Genomic DNA, 17,628 nt, shown 5'->3' with positions numbered 1-17,628 from the left:
TCTTAAAAGTGGTGGAGGAGGACGCAGCATTTGCAATGTAAAATGAAAGCTGTGCTTTTTGTGGAAGTCGGTGTTTTGAGATGATTTTAGTTTTGGTTCCACATCTTCCCTTATTTAAGTCCCATTTTTTGTTTCAGTTTCTTGCAGCGACACCAAGAACACACTCAAACATTAACAATGTTGTGTTGTACTGGCAACTTCAACAAGATTCACTTTAGAAAATTGATTTTCTCCCTCTGCAAACATAAAGCAGTCCTTCTCGCTGTTGTTTTGAGGCCTGGAATCAATGATCACATTAATGATGAAGAAATAACAGAAACAAAACGCAAAAAACAAATGTTCCTCCACAAAATTGCAAAAACAGAAAATAGGCTGACTGCCTTTTATGGCAATGATATCTTATTATTTTTTTTTTTTTTTCTTGCAGTAATTATAGTTTTCTGTTTAACCATCAGTGTATTTATAACTGAATGTTGGTGTAGTGGTTAACTATTCCTATATGTTGTTGTTATACGTTTTTTTTTGTGAAGCACATTTCAACGACAAGACATTTCAAAGTGGTTTACATGAAACATAACATGTATCAAGACAAAACTAAAGGCTGGAATCCTTTTATGTATCCTGTGTTTCAGGCAGTCATTCATGACCACGAAAGGAGCAGTATCAGCTCTTTAACAAAAGATGAGACCGACTCAAGAGCTCTGGCCTACGTTTACCAATACCAAGACACCTACATCCTGTTCTACATCAAGACAGCCAATCTGGTAACAACACACAATACTTAGAGGGAAACATGTCTTATTAACATATGAGTACTGTTATTCATAAAGATTTGCAATGGTTATTTGGTAACACTTAAGAGCAGTGCTCAGCAATGTATAGCTATTTGATACATGGTTTATAACACTGTCACATCAAGTAGTTATAATAATGGTATAATCTGTATATAAAAATGGATGTAGACTCTGGGTTTGAAAAGTAAAACCAGTGTCTTGGAGTGCAGTACCACTCAGGGCCACTAGGGGCTGGCTTTTAAAAAAAAAAAAAAAAAACCTCTGGCTCCAATTGACTTCTATTCAAAAAGCATCAACTTCTCTCTTGAAATACAAAATGATTTTTTTTTTTTCACACAAGTCATTATGGTGTTTTTGGCCATATTCCCTCGTTCTGATCATTGTTCTGGTGGTTTGTTTGAAATAATTCCATAATTGATTAGATGCTAGGCTTCAAAGAGAGGTATGTCTGCCACCCTGCAGATTGTGTGTTTAATGAACAGTGTGATGTTTTGTTTTTCTATCAGGCAGATCCGGTCCTACTTGACATCAAGGAGGTTTGTCAGGGTGTGGACCAAGAGGCACTTCAGGAAACGGCAGAGACACCGACACAAGTCAGAGAAAACCTTCACAGGTCTTTGTCAGTGTGCTATTGGTTTATTTGTTTATTTACTGTCTATACTGTTTGTTTGTTTGTTTTTCAGAGTGCTTCCTTACTGGCTCTAGATGAGAGTTCAGCCTCTCCAACCGAGGTAATAAATAATCACAGTTTTAGTCCTAAATGTTGAAGAAAACTTTTGAAAAACTGCAATCTTTTTCATCACCATTCAACAAGTTTTTATCTAATTTCTTTAAATTGTGGAAGTCACATCTCACCTGTTTTATTTCAGGGACCAGCTCTTAAAGATGTGTTCAGCCCACAACCAGACTCTTCATCAGGACAATCAAACCAGGTACACTACAACACAATATTCATACATGTGGGTGTTTTGCTGCACGGTGACGCACAGCACCACAATGGTGCAGCTCTGAACAACTCAAACCGTAGCAGTCAAGGTTCCCTGCTGTACTGACGACAACAACAAGAACATAAATAACGATAGGGGTTTCGCACCATCGGTGCTCGGGCCCTAATTAATTAGTATTTCAGAAATTATTTTGTCTCTCTCGGAATGTATACGTTATCCCAGAAATGAAAGATAATTATTTTTAAAGATAGAATGAGGTTTATGGATATAAAGTGAACTAGTTAGATGTTCATCTTCTAAGATATGAAATATGAATAGAAATGAGTTACGCAGTATTTCTGTTTAAGTTAGATTTGTTTTTATCATTAGAATATACAGTACTAAAGCTTTGTCATTCATGATGTTATCCAATCAACTATCGTGGTTCTTCCTCAAAGTCCCCCACTATAACTGAGCTCCAGCTAAAAGAGTCTGTTGGTTAAACTGTAGGTGAGACATTGAAATGCATCTTCTGTTGTTGTTTTTTCTGTCCACAGGCCTCTTCCACTAGTGATCTGATGGAAGTGTTTTCCATCAAGTTGGAGGACTCTCTGACACCAACCCAGAGCTCACCGGTCCCACCACCAACCTGTCCGCCAGGTTAGTGGTAACACATGAATGTTTTATTTTTCCTGAGCAAAGTCAAACAGGTTTTTTCTTAAAATCAGCTGATTTGGTGGAGTAACACTTGACTCTGGTTGAGTTAACTTGCTTGCCATCATATACTGTATATTAGAACATTAAAATTGTATTCAAATACACACAGCACCAAATATATTAGGGATAAGCTTAACACCATTTACCTTACAATTTACAATTCCGCAGTCAAACAACACAAACATCTTTTAAAATTTTTTTTATAAATAAATGCAAAACCACCCAGAGAATCCAAAACTTACCATCACATGTTTACCGTTGATGATTCAAGTTTGAAGAGGTTCTGCTTTAAAATAGTCGGCTGAATCTCCTCCTCTCTCATGTTTTATTAATTGAGAGCATCCACATCTCTATGCTGTGTTAAAACACATCATACTGTGTAGTTCAAACTGTGCTCGGTGAAGTGATGTGCAGTCTCCATTGACATGTTTATTGAAAATCAAAGGGCTGTGTTTCAGTCTTCAACAGACTAAATTTAAACCCTTTTTCTTCACCCAAATATAATATTGGAAAACCTGTTATTTGCAATGAAACCCATTATGTCTCGTTGCAGTTGAGGTCTGTAGACACCAGTGGGCGTGACAAATGAATGACATGAAAATGTTAAATACTCGCCGCTGGATGTTTTGCAAGAAAACTATTCTTAACAGCAGCGGTGCAAATTTGCAGACAGTAAAAAAATACAAAAGAGAGTTCGATACATTTGCATTAGCACATTTTTCAGAATAAACTCACACTAAATAAAAGCGCCTGAGTGTGTAAAAGTTTTTATACATAATTATTAAGACAAAGAAGGCACTACAACTACTCTGATATAAACAGCAATACATCTCGATCAATTCAAAAGATCAGGCTGCAGGATAAATCATTTAATTTATATACAAGCGTGATTCCGCAGCTTTTGCTTTGTCACTGACATCTGACCTTTGACCTAGAGGTCCAAGAGAAATGACTGTGTTCCCTGAGTGTACATGGAGTATGTTCCCATGATAGCTCTGTGTAAGTTCATGACATTTTTAATGCATACACTGGTGACAATACCATAATTCCCAGAGCGCTGCTGATAAAGAGACGAGTTTCAGTCATGTTTGATATTTTATACAAGACAAATGTGGAGGGTTTGTGCTGTGTATGAGTCTCTCATATCGTCTATCAGATAATCACTGCCTCGCAGCAATCTTTCCCTGATCCCAAACAAGTGATTTTAGTTCAGATCTTTATCGTCCAAAATTATCTTTGGCCTCAGCACATAGCGTTAAAACGGTACGAACACTGGGTAACGAAAAATACATGACAAGGGTGAAGACAAGTGATGGGAGCTCAGTAGCAGATTACTGGCTCAGTGTCACTAACTTATTTGTATCTTTCAGTATTAGGCTTTGTATACTTAAGTTGTTATTTATCTCATATCTGCCCTGTGCAGAGACTCCAGGAAGCGCTGCAGAAATGATTCGATTGACCAAACAACTAGCTGACTAATTTCTTTGGCACCACCATCAAAGTTTTGTATTTGGAGACGGTTGTGACAGATAATCTGCAAAGGTTGCCTTGAATAGTTTTTCTTTTTTAATTAACAGGAACAACTTAAATCAAAACTTGTGTGACCGTTTGCTTCTGAAACAGCACCAATTAAAATCGTACACTTGGCAGGATTATTTTTGCTGGGTTCAGATTTAAAGTCTCACCTCACTTTATTTCCCTTCTTCTTCTCTGTCAGAGCCGACACTCTCCACCTCTCAGATTCTCTCCATGTTCCCCACACAGCCAGCAGGGGGTTCTCCGTACTGCTCCCCCCCATACTCTCCCAACAATATGCCCTGGGGCCAGCCGGGGATCCTGGGTAACCAGTGGGCAGCTCCCTGGCCCACCATGCCCGGCAGTATGTCTGCTTGGGCACAGCCAGGTGTCACGGCGCACCTTCCAGGAAGTCAGACTCAGGCTCACAGCGTGGTGAGCCCTCAGCTCGGGGTCACAATGGGAGGAAACACAGCGGGCTTCCTTGCTCCACCCTCTGCTCTTAACGGGTACCTGCCCCCTGAAAACTACCTCTCCCATCCTACTGGATCAACCGGAGGACTGCAGTCAGCGTCCCCCACCACAGATAACCCCTCCCTCCTGTGATGAACTGGTTAGAATGGGAAATCTCTGAATTTATACAACTCTTATTTTTTGTCATTCATTCGAGGATGAGCCTGTTTCCAACATGACCACTGAAAAAAAATTCTCAACTCTGATTGGCTAGGAGATTTATTATAACTTTAAATAATTGGACAATATTACTGCACGGCAAAGTTCAAAATTAGTGCAATATTATTATTATTATTATAAACTATATTGGTAAAAACAGCAGCAGTGAGCATTAAATCAAGCTCTCGAATGTGAAAACTAAAAAATTCTGTAAATAGCTGCACTTAAAAAAAAAAAGACACAAATTTAATTTCAGATGTTTTAAATTTATATGAATCCAGACATTTACTTTTTGTTTGCTGTGAACATATTCTCAGATATATGTACTATCTTAAAAGGAACCTGGAAAATTAAAACACGTCATCAACTCTCATAAAATGAATCCACCGTTTTAATTCATAAATTGCAAAGTAATTTTGATAATTATATCAGCAGCTGATACGAATCACATTTTATTTTTCCTGCTCATTTACTTGATCCATTGTGTTCGGTTATTTTGAATGTGTCTTTCACTTTCTTCGTTTGGTTTCTGCAAGTTACTAAACTTGACATTAAATCACTGTGCTACTACTACAAAAACCCAAGAATATCTGCTAAACAAACTGTGAAGTCCCTCAGGGAATTTTGTGATTTGTGATATTGAGTTATAAAGAGTTTACTTCATTTGTATGGACAAAATAAAGACCATAACATACGAGGAAAAATATTTGACCTCACTTCACTTTTCCTTAACTATATTTTTCTTCAGACCCTCACTTCGTCTTGTGTTTTCTAAATTAAGTTTTTTCATTCTTTTTTGCTCCCGTTTCTGCACTCAGACATACAGATCATAAAATACACTAATGACAGCGAACTACTGAACTACTACCCAATGGGACTTTCAGGATTATTTTTGCTCTGCTTGATGTGCACATTATCAGACAAATAATGAAAAACGTGACCTTTTTAAGGAGAAATGAAACAAACTGTGACATCATGTTAACGTTTCTGTTGTTAACCCCGTGTTGCGTCGCCGTCAGGTGCCCACATTGAATTACTGAGCATTTCCTCATTTGCAGTAAGTTTAGTAGCAGGCGTCATGCAGCAGCGGCAGCAGCAGCGGCAGCGGCAGCAGCAGCGTGGATACTGAGGACAGAACCACTGGACATGGAGTACTTTATCCGCCAATAGAACATCACTCAAGGCAAACATGGTAAGACATTGTTATTTACTATCTTATTCAGAAAGCTTGTTGTTGTTTTAAATATATCAATCAATGAACTGACTAACTTGTCTACAGCCTTCACAGCTTTCCTTGTGCTCTCTCATCATTTCCTCCTGATCACTGAAGAGTTTATAAATTACCAGATTTTTCCAGAAAGAGCCTCAGCAGGTTTTGTTGTTTCACTGTAGCTTATGGTTTCCTTCCTCCTGGATTCCTTCCCATGTACCACAACTATAACAAAACTCCCTGAAACAACTGTAATACTTTTCAACTTGGTTCACAACTCACATCTCGAAACGATGTATCCACAAATTCAGTAAGATATTCATGTCCTCAGTGACACTTGCTCTTTATCTCGATCATTTAGACAGTTTTCACTGGAAAAAGGGGAAGTTGGAGTTTAGAAAAATGAATATTCATGCTGATGCTGACACTGATGAAAGAAAGCTTTATTACACAGCTATCACTGGTTAATGATTCACAGTGTCATTAATGCCGCTTTAATTTTACTCGCCCGTTGTGGTATTTCCTTCTCATATATCCTAAATCATACATGTCAACAGTATTTTAAGACCTTTTTTTAAATAGAAAAAGGTCACTGTTTGCTGATAATTTGTTTTTAAAATGTAAAGAATCCTCCATGTCCTCCAGGTTTTTCTTTTCATTAGGATGAATATAAACTTTTGATTATCATGACTCCTGTGGCACCACTGAAACCAGACTAAATATTTGATTTTTGTCAGCTGTTGAACACAGCAACAATTAAGTCAATTAATTACCACCAATGTCTTCTTTCTGTAGCAGAGCCTTGCTGCTACCTAATATCTGATAATAGGCTGTTTTAACCTACTTTAGTCAATCAAACTTTTTTTTTTAATATCACCTTTTGTTCATGTTAGTGCAGTTCATGTTAGTGCAGTTCAAAGCTGATTTAGGACAATACAAACGAAAACGGTTGGTTCCCTGGTTATCTGTGTGGCCTTAATATTAACAGACATTATCAAAGTTGCACAATATACCAGAAAACTGACTTTTTCACACCAAACATATTTAAAGGAATTGTACAGAGTATCACTGCAAATGATTGCAATGTACTTTCCCTGCAGCACATCTGTACAGCTACAGTCTGTGGTGAGAATGTTTTAAAACATTGGGTGAGTCGTGTGTCGCTGTGCGAAAACTCTTTCGCACACACACACACACACACACACACACACACACACACACACACACACACACACACACACACACACACACACACACACACACACACACACACACACACACACAGTTTCTGTGCTGCAGGCGCTCTCTGACTGAAAGTGGAACCCCGTATCTGTGTGTTGTGGTGTAGAGAAAAAAAAACGTTGTCAGCTTCCTTTGTTCCATGTAATGAGAGACAGCGACCCAGTCAAAAGAGAGCTTGCAGCTTATTGCTGCAGGATTGGTGACAGGGGGTGTTTCTATGGCAACCGGTGCAGGATGCTGGCTGAGGTACAGAGATGTGTGGTTGGGAGTACTTCCTGCTCATCATGTTCTGTTTGACTTCATGAAGGTGACAGCTTTAAGTGTTCCAACAACAGATGGTGGGAGACTCTGTTTTCATTTTGTCAAAAGATTATCAGAGATGTTTATTCGTCATGTTTCACAACACTCCAAATTTATGGTTGCTTCATCGCTCTCTTGATGCTGATGACGTTTAGAAATCAGCTAACTAGTGCTCTGAAAAAGAGTTCTCTGATTCCACCTGCTAAAGATTTATTTTATTTTATTTAGTCAGACATATAGTCTGACAATATGTGAAATATGGACTCATCATCACATTTACATCCAGTATGTCATATGTTTTAAAACTCAATGATGTCCTAAGAAATCCAAAATCCTTTAAATGAAACCAAAGGAACTTGAATTTTTGCCCTGATATCATATATTATATATGGTGCCAGAATGATGCATGGACATTTTTAGGGGAACATACTTAGCCTTAGTTACATTTAACATGAGATGTGATTGATTTAGTCCTGTTGTAATATAGCTCATTGTGTGAGTGAGATTGGGGGCAATTGTGGCTCAGATGTTGCCAACTAAGCCCCGGGTCCTCCTGTCCACATCCCAAAAGGTCTTTGGTTAAGACACTCAATCCCAAGTTACTCCTGGAAGGCGAGCGCCTTGCATGGCAGCTCTGTCGCCACTGATGTGTGAATGGCAGGCAAACTGTAAAGGGCTTTGAGACCCCTAAAGTGATAAAGTTTATTATAAATGCAGACTATTTACCCTTTACCGAGATTGGAAGATGCATGGTTTGTGCAACTATGCACATAAATCACTGTATTGTCAGCATAATGCTCGATTTCTACTGTTTCAAAAATGTTAGGTGCGTAACAACACATCCTTACAAGCTTTGATAAAAATGACAATTAAAATAAAAGAAACTGATTTTTACAGGTGTCAGATTGGGACTTGGCATTAGAAGCTACTATGCTATGTTTTTGGATAGAAAAGGCAGGATTGGTTCATCCTTACTTTTGTTTCTCTGAAAATTGTTAGTAAAACAAAATTAGTAATTACCTGTTTTAAAAAAAAATTATATTTTTAATGTGCAACTGCATACTTTGTGACGATTTGACTTGGTTTTATCTTATAAATCCTATCTCTAAAAGGAGTTATAATTACTAATTGCTGGTTTTAGTTCATTGCCGTTTAGAGAGCCACGAGAAGATTTGTGTGTCTGTGTAGACGCTCGTCTGCTCTGTGAAGATCAAAACAACCAGGAAACTGTGTTGTTGCACGCTGCATTCTCACTTTGTAAAGATAGCATGAGGTTTTGATGAGCGGGTGTTTGTGAGCGTGGGGGGCATGCCTTGCTGTATGCTCTGCTGCTAACTTCCTGTTTCTAAAGCGGAGTAGCTGCAGCTGAGTGTGTGCTCCTGTGCTTTTTTCAGGAGGAGAAAACTGATGTGAAGGCTCTGAGGGCCCGGTTCATCAACAACGCCTGCACCTCGGACACCAGCAGCCGAGACAGCAACTCACCTAAATCTCCACGACCTGGGTTCGGGAGGCCGTTCGTCCCGATGTCAGATAATGAGCTGGATCACAGACTGACACCCACATTTCCTCCTCCTTCGGCTAGCCCTGGCCTGGTGAGATTCCCGAGGGCAGAGCCGATGGCAGCCCCCATCCACTCCAAACCTGCGTCCTTCCCTCGACCGCCTCCCACTTCTAGAGTCAGAGCACCCATCCAGCCGGCAGACACCAGCATGGTCAGGCAGAAAGGGGAGATGCTACAGAACATGATGGTGAGGCACCAGAAGCCTCCAGGTGTCCAACTGCCCCCAGCTCTGGTACCAGCTTTGGCACCAGCTCTGGCTCCGGCTACGGCTCTAGCTAAGGTTCCAGCTAAGGCTCCCATCTCCACCCATCTTCAATCCAGAAATCAGCCCCGACAAAGCAGCGCAGGAGATGTAACGCCGCTGAGGAAGGCCTTGCCCCCTGAAGGGCCCTTGCCTTTGAAACCCAAACGGCCCCCCACCGTCAACCTGGAGCCCTTCTTGAGGGTCAAGCGAGGACCTGTCTTACCTGCCCCGAGAAAAAGTGACGGTACGTCCCTCTGGCTTATTATCGCTCCGTTTTTTTAATGGAGTACAGCTCACCTAATTAGTTCGGAGGTTTCTGCATTCAGGCCTATGCTGAAATGTCTTTGCTTTTATCTCTCTGACTTCATGTTTTTTGTTTTGATGCAGATTCAGGTTGTTTCTGTTTGAAAATAATTGACCCAACGAAACCATGACAGTGTCCTTTGTTACTGGGAGATCAGTCAATGTCACTCAAGGACAAACTAATTTATTTCCTGTCCTGCAATTATTTTGTCATGTCAGTTGGAAACGAAGGTGGAGATAATAAAGCTAATGATGACTGAGTCCTTTTTATGGACTACATCTGAAGGGTTCTGGTGTTGGTCACACTGTCATGACTCACTGGGACACTTTAATGTAGCAGAGCCATTTGTCCATGTTTTTAGAAACACCTTTAATTGTCTGCTGTGAAACAGGCCTAGGAAATCATACATGTCATCGTGTTGTCCATGTGGAATAATCTTTTTGTGTTATTGTATCCAAGTCTTTTTAAATCACTAACCCCTGGTGCAGTTTTTATTGTGTGCTTGTAATATTTCTTTAATGTCAGGGATGGAATTTAAAATGGCGAGGTAAGTGCATTAATTGATAGATTTTCAGATGTAAATGTTGCTGACAGCTTATCAAATACCAGAAAGAGAGTCCTTTCATTTTTCAGAGCGAATCTTGTAAGAATTGTTTCATCAGACTCTATAAGAAAAGTCGTGTCACTGACAAGCCGCAGTGAGCTTCGTCTTTGTGCGAAAATGTGCAAACAAACAAATATAACTATTGAAAAAAAGGAAAAAGTTTCAGCATGTCTTTCATGACATGATTCGTCTCATTTTGCTTCTTCATATAAAGACGTTCTCTTTGCTTCTCACAGCAGGTTCGCCAGGCTCAGCACACAGAAGGATTTCTTCACCAGAAGTGATCAGTCCTCCAAAACCTCCACAAAGAACCAGCAAACCCAGCCGACTGCCGCGCCAGATCGCCTCCGTGTGAGTATTTACAAGTTAACAGCATTGTGTCCTCAAAGAAGGCCGGACATGTCAGTTCTGTTAAATCTTTAAATACACAACTAGCTTCTTATTTAAGAGTCGTATTTACTGCTGCAGTCAGGAAATGGAGTGAGAATAAACTGAGACTAATTTACAGAAACAGTAAACATTTTTCACAATTGTTACAGTATCCAGGTATCAAGTGGTCTCAGATCCATGTTGGGTAACCATGACGTCTGACAGTTCCAACTATCTAATGGAGGAAAACTGGAACCGTCACACTTTTATCATACTTTCATTTTTATGATCTTAAGCTTTTTCAGTCTGTCAGAAGTTTCCCTATAATTACACTGAATGAAATGTCTTGCATGTTGCGGCAATTTGAGGAGGGGTTTTTAAAAAGAATGAAACATAAATTAAAAAAAAAAAAAAGTTAGTCAGTTCTACTGACTGAAAACAAAGAATTCAAGTAAAGACGTAATGTCATAGGAAATACCGATATTTTGTAGGAAATAAATCGGATGTTTTGTTGTCTGTTTACTACATGTTCTGTTGGTTTTGTGTCTTTCGTTCCTGTTTTTGTCTCTAATATAAGCACGGCAGTGCTGTATCATAAAGTTTATATACAAATAATCTGCTACTCCAAATATAATCTTAAATAAGCATAATGCTGCCCAGATGATAGTTATATCAACATTTTTGGAGATTAGGTTGAGCATTTTGAATTTTCAACATTTATAAAGGAAAATAAAAAAATAAAAATAAAAAAAAAATAAGATGTTGAATAATGACCAGGGAAACATGTCTGTTTATTGTTTGCAGCGACATTGACGATGAACAGGACCCCTACGATGATATCGCAAGTTTTGATAAAAATGGTAAAAAAAAAACCAATCACAACTTGTTTTGTTCTTAAAGCTCTTCTGACACCAAATGTTTTAAGGAATTAACATTTCATATTCATTATTTTTGTTTGTGATACTAATTGATATGTATTTTGTGGAACAATATAGTTTATTTTAATTTTTTTAAAAACATCTGTATATCATGTGACTTTACAGAGTCGTGCAGTGACCACAGCTCACAGTGTATGGACGGGGTAAGTACAGAAAAATAAAACTGAAATCTAACTTATTCTGTCAGGAGAATGCTACACATGATAAGAAGCCCAGACCAGATGGCTCCTATTGAGAGAACATGTTGCACCTTTTCCTAAATTATGAATAAAGGTTGCTGGAATACCAACTTGATATTGGTACAGCCAATGAAAATGTAACTTCAGTCTGTATCTGCATGTTTTATTTGATTTAATCTTTGAGAAGTATTGATTTGTTTATTAGGGGACTTCAAAGTATAACAAGTAAATTCAAACACTGGGTGGTGAAACCCATTGATTTAATCATGCTGTATATCTGACAGTTTTTCAGTGCAAATAAAACCTTTTCTCTTGTAGGACTGTGATGACGTGTACGAGTTTATTGATGAGTAAGTATAAAGTTTCTGCAACTACCATTAAACCTGTCATGTGTCTGTATTTATTGAGCACTGTATTGGCCTGCTGCTGTTGCTACCCACCGCTCACAACACTGCTACTGAAAATAGTCACTAAAAAGCCTGTTGATTCTCTCACTTGTACAGCAGGTGGTGTTGCATTTATTGCACAGTGCTACAAATGATGAAGTAAAATTACATCTGCTTCTGTAGTTATCATTTTCTATAAACAGTTAGTTATTACAGTATTTCCTGTTAAAGCAGGATACTGTGGCAAACCTCAAGGATGGGCTGCAGAAATGTGGGCAAGATGGAAAATAATCAAAGGTTATGTTCAGCTTTTACAGTATATTACATAAACTGGTGATTTAATATAAACAGTTGAATTATGCGCCAGTAAAGTAGACCTTTTAGAGGAATTTAAAGTGAGGAAACGTCAATAGAAAACTAAACATGGAGCCACTGAATAGGTGACAACTCTATTTCAATTTTCATTGCTGCTTCGTAGGGACCTGTTGGAGTTGAACCGCAGCAGTGCTGAGAAGAACAAGAAAGAATCAAAGAGGCAACAGGAGCAGGAGAAGAAAGAGCAGCTGGAGCATCAGAAAAAACTGAATGAGTTGTGGAAGAACTTTCAGGTAAGACAGTAAAAATGCCTGTCCACCAAGAAAGCAGAGCAGAAAATAGAACTTTCAGTTTATCCTAACCCAAAATACATCTGCTCACTCATCTTCGGCCACGTTTTTTTCAATTATATCAACTGTTACAGCTTTATTTCTGTTTCTCTGTAGCTGCAGGGCGAGATGGAGGTTCTTCATACAGCCAGAGCCCGACAAGACTGGATGGGAGAAGGAAAACTGGACCTCAGTGTCCGACAAGGAGACAGCGTGGAGATCCTCCGTGTGAAGAACAACCCAGGAGGCAAATGGTTGGCTCGCTCTCTGAATGGAAACTGTGAGTTTCAATTTAAGTTTCAATCAACTGTGAATAGAAAACTCAAAATCTGAACCATTGTTTTGTAACCTTCCAGCAAATCCACTTCCCCACATCAAGCTGGTAGACAAAGCAAAGCAAAGTCTGTGAATATAAAGGCTAGACAGTTTAAAGTTTCCATCTGATATGCTGGCTCTTGTTGCTGTTATGATATTCTGCCTTTCAAATGTGGAAAACGGGGATGTCATTATTTCAAATATCCAGCAGCGTTTTGTGTGCGTGTGGCAGACATCACCATACCTTGAGTTTCTGTCCACCTATTTGATCTTTTTTTTCTTCTTTCATTTTGTCTAATAAGAAGTCAGGCGGAAATACTGGAAATTGACAAAAGAAAAGCTGAGAGATTGGATTTTTCATACTTGGTTTGGGGAGACAGGTTTTCATATCAACAAATGAAAACATACCTTTTTTTTTTCATATATGCCTTAACGCTGCAGTAGCTTCTCCTGATTGTTGGGCTTTTATCTTCTCTGTGTTCTTGTAAGTACGACATCCAATTTAAGCTTACATTTTCAGAGTTTCTTCTTGAAATAACTGTGGTTACAGTTTAAACTTAAAGATAAAACGTATCATGTTATGCAGATGATGCTCAGCTCTGCCTGTAAGATGACGAAACCTTGGTGGCTTTGTGTCTCTACCATAAACCAAAGCAGAGCAGCATTATACTTAATGTGTTGGGTTTTTTTCTGCACTAATACTGATTGTCGTTCTGAGTGTTGGACATTTCTGTGTTGACAAACTGAATTATCATGATATAGCCACAGAACCTCATTGTGTCAATGTGTTTCGTTTCAGACGGCTACATCAGCAACACGTGTGTGGACATTGACTACGAGGCAGTGAAGCGAAAAATGCTGCAGTCCAAAAAAATTGACAGATCGCCGTTACCTCCACCACCTCCGGACCCCCCACTGAAGTTAAATGTGGAATCCAACAACAGAGACAGGTACAGGACAACAGACTATGTCAACACTCTACTAAATGTATGTAATTATTTCACTGTGAGAAAATTGTTTTAGCACTTTTCTTTCAAAGTCTTTAAAGCTGTGTTGAGTGTATCAATGATTTGTTGCTCTGTAGCTGTAGCTTTATTTTTCAGTTTCACTTACGTCTGTTCCAACTAACACGTTTGTGTTTCCACTCATTTGCAGCATGCTTGAAGATGACGGTAAGTGGCATCACACTGCACGGAAACATTAGGATCAATACCAAGTAATATCTCACAATTCTTATACCTTTATCAGTTGTAACTTTATTATTATTATTTTTATTATTATAATATTATAGCTATTTATTATTTTGCTGTATGGATTTTTTTGTTTTATTAGAATAATGAAATAGTTAAAAAAGAATTCACTGTAAGGATAGTGGAGTTTTGAAGAAAAATACATTAATAAATAGTTATTGTTCATAATTTATTTTGGTGAACATTTCTGTTAAAAAAAAAAAAAAAAAAAAAAAGGCTGGCTCATAGTTTGTCTCTCCTGTGTTAGTTGTTTATTTCATTCTTTATTCTCACAACTTTTAATGATGATTGTTTTGAGCTGTTTGTTTCAACAGATAAATGTAAGTGCTTGTTATCTACCTGCAAGAAGAGACTCTTTAAAGTACCTTTTGTCTTTTCCCCAGATGACTACGATGACGTTCAACCAATAACTGAAGATTTTCCTCCTCCACCACCTGAAATCAGGTATTTATTTCCATCTGCTCACTGAAACAGAAGAAGAGGTCGACATATTCACAGCTAAATGTAATAAAATGTATAAATGTAAAGCTTTAATTATATGGACTGGTAAGTGTTGTTCAAATAGAATAAAACATGAGCTCCTTAAATTTATTTCAATGATCTAAATGAGAAAATGTGTTGTTAATATATGTGTTTGCATGCTACTTGATTAACTGTGAAATTGTCTTGGTTTTTCCAGCATAGATCCCAAACTGGAGAAGGAGCTAAAAAAAAAATTTAAGGTAAACACATTTCCTTCACACCATTTTTGGGGGCTTGAGTGGAAAATAAAGCAGCGTGTCATCTGCACAGCAGTACATTCAGATGTTTAGGCTGTTTGTTTGTCACGGTGTTTGTTTCTTAATCACCCGTCTAATAGGAAACATACCTTAGGTTTTATAGGAGGAAAAGAACAGGACCCAGTATTGATTCCTGAGGAATTTCATATACAGCTCATGCATCATAACTGCATTGGTATATTTCATGAATTGACCTGTTGTTTGCCAGTTTGAAGGGCCTCTCAGGGTGCTGCACTCCATGATGGTGGATCCTAACAGTGACATAAAGAAACCAGGGGGGAAAGATCTGCACATCACTCAGGGAGAGGTCGTGGACGTCATCCATATCTACAACAGCAAGAAAGCTCTGTGTTGCAACAGGTTTGGAAAATGTACGTACAGATTAATGTTATTTTTGCAGTATGCATGCGAATATAATTCTACACAGGTTTTGTCTACACAGAGATATCACTGGCACATACAGATCCATAATCTTCTATCTATTGAAGGCAGAAGCGTTTCTGCCTGCAGCTTTTACCCACAATGAGTTTTGATCTTTGCCACAACGGTGCACTCGATATAGTGGTAAACATTTGGAGCTGTGCTGCTGCTACTTTTCCCTTCACTTATAGTGTTTACTTGTTTGTGTGATCTGACATTGATAAAGACTCCTTGTAAGCCTCTAAAACGCAGTGTGGGTAATTTGCCGTGACTAGCATTTGTCATATAATATCACAATAATAGATTACAGATATTGGAGTCATAAATTCAGCAAAAGCTGTATTATGTTATTGATTATCTATTTTTTTCCTCTGTCTCACAGATGGTTATGTGAACAGATCTCTTCTTCTTCCGATGTAAGTGAATCCTCCTCAGTTCATGTCTGTCACCGTGAGCATTTCTTTAATTTAGTCTCTTTACGCCGTAAATGAATAACAAATAACCCTTCTGTAAACATGTGTTGTATGTTGTTACGGTAACAGATCGTATGTAACTTTTATTTTATTGAAGATTTTGTATTTTGCTTAGTAGTTTCCATCAAGAGAGACATTTATTCAACAAAGTAAATAAACAAAAGGATATATGAATATGAAAGATTCACAAAATATTGATGAATATTGACATACTTTCTGTATACCCTGTGCAAACACATAGGACATACTGTATGTTATAATATATTTAACTTGAATCTTACTTTGCAGGGAAGGAGACATTTATGATGATGTCGACTACGTAGATGGTGAGATTGAAATTTCCTGATCTGCAATCAAATTGATGCAAATTTTACACCTGTAAATTCATCTGAAATATTCACCCTTGTGTTTGTATTTCAATTACATATATTTTTCTTTTTTTCTTTTTTCTTTTTCAGATGTCTACGACAACGACTCTCCACGCTGATTATTAAAACATGTCAAACTAAACACACACAGTCAGATAGAGAGAAATAAACTAAAAACTTGAGCTGAATAAAACTGTCACTAAAACTAAATGCCAAAAACCTGAAAATCAAGTTAAGAGAGAGATCTGTCTGGATAAAAATACTTTATTTAATTCCAGAAGTTGCATCCAAGTGTAGAAAACTCAAAGATTCACCGAGGTTATGTGGATTTTGATGCTTTACAGATGAGAAGAAGATAATTTCTGTCCAGGTCTCAAACAAAAAACAAACTGACTTGGCTGTACAAAAACTCAAACTAAATACAACTAAACAAAAAGACAGAAATGAGTGTGAACAATAGAAAGTATAGAGAGATCCATGTGGACACACACTCAGTCATGTTTCCATCATTTCAGAGGACAAGTGTAGAAAACTCAAAGATTCACCAAGGTTATGTGGATTTTGATGCTTTACGGATGAGAAGAAGATCATTTCTGTCCAGGTCTCAAACAAAAAACAAACTGACTTGGCTGTACAAAAACTCAAACTAAATACAACTAAACAAAAAGACAGAAATGAGTGTGAACAATAGAAAGTATAGAGAGATCCGTGTGGACACACACTCAGTCATGTTTCCATCATTTCAGAGGACATTATATTAATTTCCTGGAGACTTGCCCTAAACATAAAGTCTTGACTCTTAAATTTAATGATTAATGCGGACTTGTGGTTATTTCTGTCCCCAACAGGGAATCAGGTCCCCATATTGTTAACAGATGTATGTCCCCACAAGATAATACAACACCAACACACACAGTGTATACAGATAAGGCCTGTGCTGAGAATAACAAACATGTTGTCATTGCATTCTTTGTCAAACTGCTTGTATAGAAAACGAATACACTATAACTATTGCTTTGTGTGTTTCTCAGTCTTTGAGATAATTTTGAATAAATAAAATGCTTTCTCTGATCATTTTGTCCCAGCTCTTTTTTACATCCCTGGAAGTTCAGTAAAGTGGGAGGAGGAATATTGTTCTATATGGAGGTGATTAGACAATATTACAAACGGTGGTGTTATTAAAAATTTTTTTTTTTTTTTTTTTTTTTTAAATTAGACTTAGTATGCTGGTAAGCCAAAAGAGAACCATGTTTGACAGATGAGATGGTGTGTTTCCTTTCTTTGGCCACTGCTTTCTTCCTTCTCATTTTTCCTTATCAATAATTTTGATGAAGATTGATTTTTGATCAGTCAATACAATTATGTTCCACAACTCAACTGCCAGTCTCTTTTTGTGAGTTTAATGGCAACCTAATCTT

General features: G+C 37.9%; 2 protein-coding genes across 3 annotated transcripts; both read left to right on the top strand.

The window, feature by feature from the left end:
• The first annotated feature begins 952 nt into the window (after nt 1-952).
• Nucleotides 953-5,292, top strand: LOC138200660 (uncharacterized). Its single transcript, XM_069153540.1, has 6 exons — nt 953-958; nt 1,301-1,387; nt 1,478-1,525; nt 1,664-1,726; nt 2,278-2,380; nt 4,155-5,292. The coding sequence occupies exons 1-6, from the start codon at nt 953-955 to the stop codon at nt 4,556-4,558; spliced, it is 711 nt and encodes a 236-aa protein (XP_069009641.1). The 3' UTR covers nt 4,559-5,292.
• Nucleotides 5,293-5,714: 422 nt separating this feature from the next.
• Nucleotides 5,715-17,271, top strand: LOC138200560 (FYN-binding protein 1). 2 transcript variants are annotated; one of them, XM_069153344.1, is made up of 16 exons: nt 5,715-5,816; nt 8,771-9,425; nt 10,326-10,440; nt 11,263-11,318; nt 11,502-11,539; nt 11,894-11,925; nt 12,440-12,569; nt 12,723-12,885; nt 13,720-13,870; nt 14,076-14,092; nt 14,554-14,614; nt 14,850-14,892; nt 15,158-15,320; nt 15,752-15,785; nt 16,131-16,168; nt 16,301-17,271. In XM_069153344.1, exons 1-16 carry the CDS (start codon nt 5,814-5,816, stop codon nt 16,327-16,329), a joined length of 1,728 nt encoding a protein of 575 aa, XP_069009445.1. In that variant the 5' UTR covers nt 5,715-5,813; the 3' UTR covers nt 16,330-17,271. The 2 variants fall into 2 exon arrangements, with proteins under 2 accessions (XP_069009445.1, XP_069009444.1); XM_069153343.1 differs by lacking the exon at nt 5,715-5,816 and adding an exon at nt 7,302-7,322.
• Nucleotides 17,272-17,628: the final 357 nt, after the last annotated feature.

Source organism: Embiotoca jacksoni, unplaced genomic scaffold (assembly GCF_022577435.1).
Source record: "Embiotoca jacksoni isolate LCO1_2020_lvr unplaced genomic scaffold, fEmbJac1.0.p SCAF_19, whole genome shotgun sequence".
NCBI lineage: Eukaryota > Metazoa > Chordata > Actinopteri > Embiotocidae > Embiotoca > Embiotoca jacksoni.
The sequence above is the reverse complement of the archived record's forward strand: the minus strand, read 5'-3'. Positions and strand labels throughout refer to the sequence as shown.